We start from the raw sequence: 2,147 nt of genomic DNA on the forward strand, positions 1-2,147 counted from the left end.
TAATTTCTCTTTCTGTCCATGGCATTCTTTGTCTAATTTTCTTTCGACATTAAAAGGCACCATGTTAACAATTTATTTTTTTTTCAAAAAGAGAGATAAGCCGTTGTTGCCTTTTAAAATCCAGCTGCTACAAGTATTTAATCTCATAACTCTTTTATGTTCATTTACACAGAACCAGGGAAAATAAAATCTTGAGCATCGCCAAAAAGAACCCCCAAATCAAGATCTATGCAAACTGCATACACCACTGGATTTTTCAAGTGACAAAGTCGAGAAAGGCCACAGCTGCAGCTGATTAAACTCCACACACTCGAACGCCAGCCGGTGCAGACGCAGCTCCGCTGGTGCGTGGCCGGCGTCCGTCCTGCGGAGCTCGGGCTGCGGGGAACGCGGGATCCGGGAGCTTCGGTTCCGTCTGCGGCTTTGGTTTGCAGTCCAGGTCCAGGCCTTCGCCTGTGCGCCCGGGCGCCGCGGGGCGGATGGCGCCGCGGGGCGGATGGCGCCGCGGGGCGGATGGCGGCTGCGGTCCCTGGCTCGGCCAGTGGCTGGCCCCGGTGCCGACCCCGCGGCCCGGCCGGAGGCGGCGGGTTCGGGTGCTCACACCGGCAACGCGCCGGACAGGCTGGCGCCGCGGCCCAAGCGGCCGAGCGCCAGACGCAGCGCGGAGACCCCGCCCCAGGGCAGCAGGCCTGCCAGCGCGTAGAGCAGCGCGGCCACCTGCGCGCAGGCGCCGAGCGCAGTGAGCGGCGTGCTGCGCAGGCCCAGCGCGCCGTACAGCGTGGCGCCCAGCGCGGCCGCGTACAGCAGCGCGGGCTTCGACGGCGTCTCCTCGCCGCGCAGGAGGCGCCCGCACGCCGCGCCGCCCCTCAGTAGCGCTCCGCCTACCAGCGCCAGCACGGAGCCCAGCGACCACAGTAGCGCGAACTTGCGAGCGCGCAGGAGCAGCACGGGTGCGTAGAGTGCCGCCAGGCCGAAGCAGAGCGCGGCCAGCAACAGGCAACAGCCGCCCATCGCCCAACGCTGCCCGCGCGTCACGCTCGGCAGACACGCCGGCGCGGCCTCCGGCTCTGTAGGGCCCGGTTTCCACGTCCACCGCAGGCCGGCGCGGCCTAGCCACGCCCCCGCCGGCCCGTTCCCCCCCGCGGGCTCTTCCGCCGCCTCAGAGGCGAGCAGCGGCTCCCCATCCGCAGGCTTGCTCGCTTTCCCATGCGCCAGGTAGTCCTGCAGCTGGCGGTGGAGGTCCGCCATTCCTGCAGGGGCGGCGGTGGGCACGGGCCGGCTCCCACCCGCTTCCGGCATTCCTCGGCCTGCGGGCGGCGGTTGGTCGGCCGCGGAGGAAGGGGCGGGCACTGTGACGCAGGCGGAAGTGCCGGCTGTCCCTCGGTGGAGCCGGGCGGCCTTGCCGGGCTGGTCCTCAAGCCGGCTCTCCGCAGCCTGCAGCCGTCGCCCTTCGGTAACTCGACCCTCACGTTCGCGCGGCCCAGCAGGCCTGCCGGCATTGGAACAGCTGGCGGGGGGTGGTCGTCCCGAGAGCCATCTTGATGGGAGTATTGCGTTTCTGCCTGTCCACAGTGGGCCCGACATCCGCGGTGGTTTCCTGAGATGCCCGCGTCTGAAACCAGGCGCAGCGCCCCGCTTGGATGCCTCAAAGGGCGGGCATCTCTGCAGGTATCTCTGGCAACACCCAGAACTGCAGAAAATAGACGAGTTCCTTGGGAAAGTTAGTTATAAAGGTTTAAATCCCATTGCAACCATCCAGGTTTTTTCTTCTGCCCTCCCACATATTGATACTGAAGAGATCAAAACACGGTCTCCTGCGTGCTCGGCATGCTCGGTACCACTTGAGCTTCATCTCGTGTGTGTGTGTGTGTGTCCGTGTGTCCTCGAGCTTGAACTCGTGGCCTACGTGCTGTTCCCGAGTATTTTTACTCAAGGCTAGCACTGGGACTTCAGCCACACCTCCACTTCCACCTTTTTAGTTGCCAATTGGAGGTAAGAATCTCATGGACTTTCCTGCCTGAGCAATGTTTGAACCTCAAACCTCAGATCTCAGCCTCTTGAGTAGCAAGAATTACAGTTGTGAGCCACTGGCATCTGGCCTTTAAAAGAGAAAAAGTACGGCCTCCGATACTTTTATCTGGGAAGGC

General features: G+C 63.0%; 1 protein-coding gene across 1 annotated transcript; it reads right to left on the bottom strand.

The window, feature by feature from the left end:
- Positions 1-525: 525 nt before the first annotated feature.
- Sft2d3 (SFT2 domain containing 3) lies at positions 526-1,317 on the bottom strand. The gene has a single exon (XM_090342470.1). The coding sequence runs from the start codon at positions 1,297-1,299 to the stop codon at positions 598-600; it is 702 nt and encodes a 233-aa protein (XP_090198596.1). The 5' UTR covers positions 1,300-1,317; the 3' UTR covers positions 526-597.
- Positions 1,318-2,147: the final 830 nt, after the last annotated feature.

Source organism: Megascapheus bottae, chromosome 12, assembly GCF_031878675.1.
Source record: "Megascapheus bottae isolate mThoBot1 chromosome 12, mThoBot2.hap1, whole genome shotgun sequence".
Classification (NCBI taxonomy): Eukaryota; Metazoa; Chordata; class Mammalia; order Rodentia; family Geomyidae; genus Megascapheus; species Megascapheus bottae.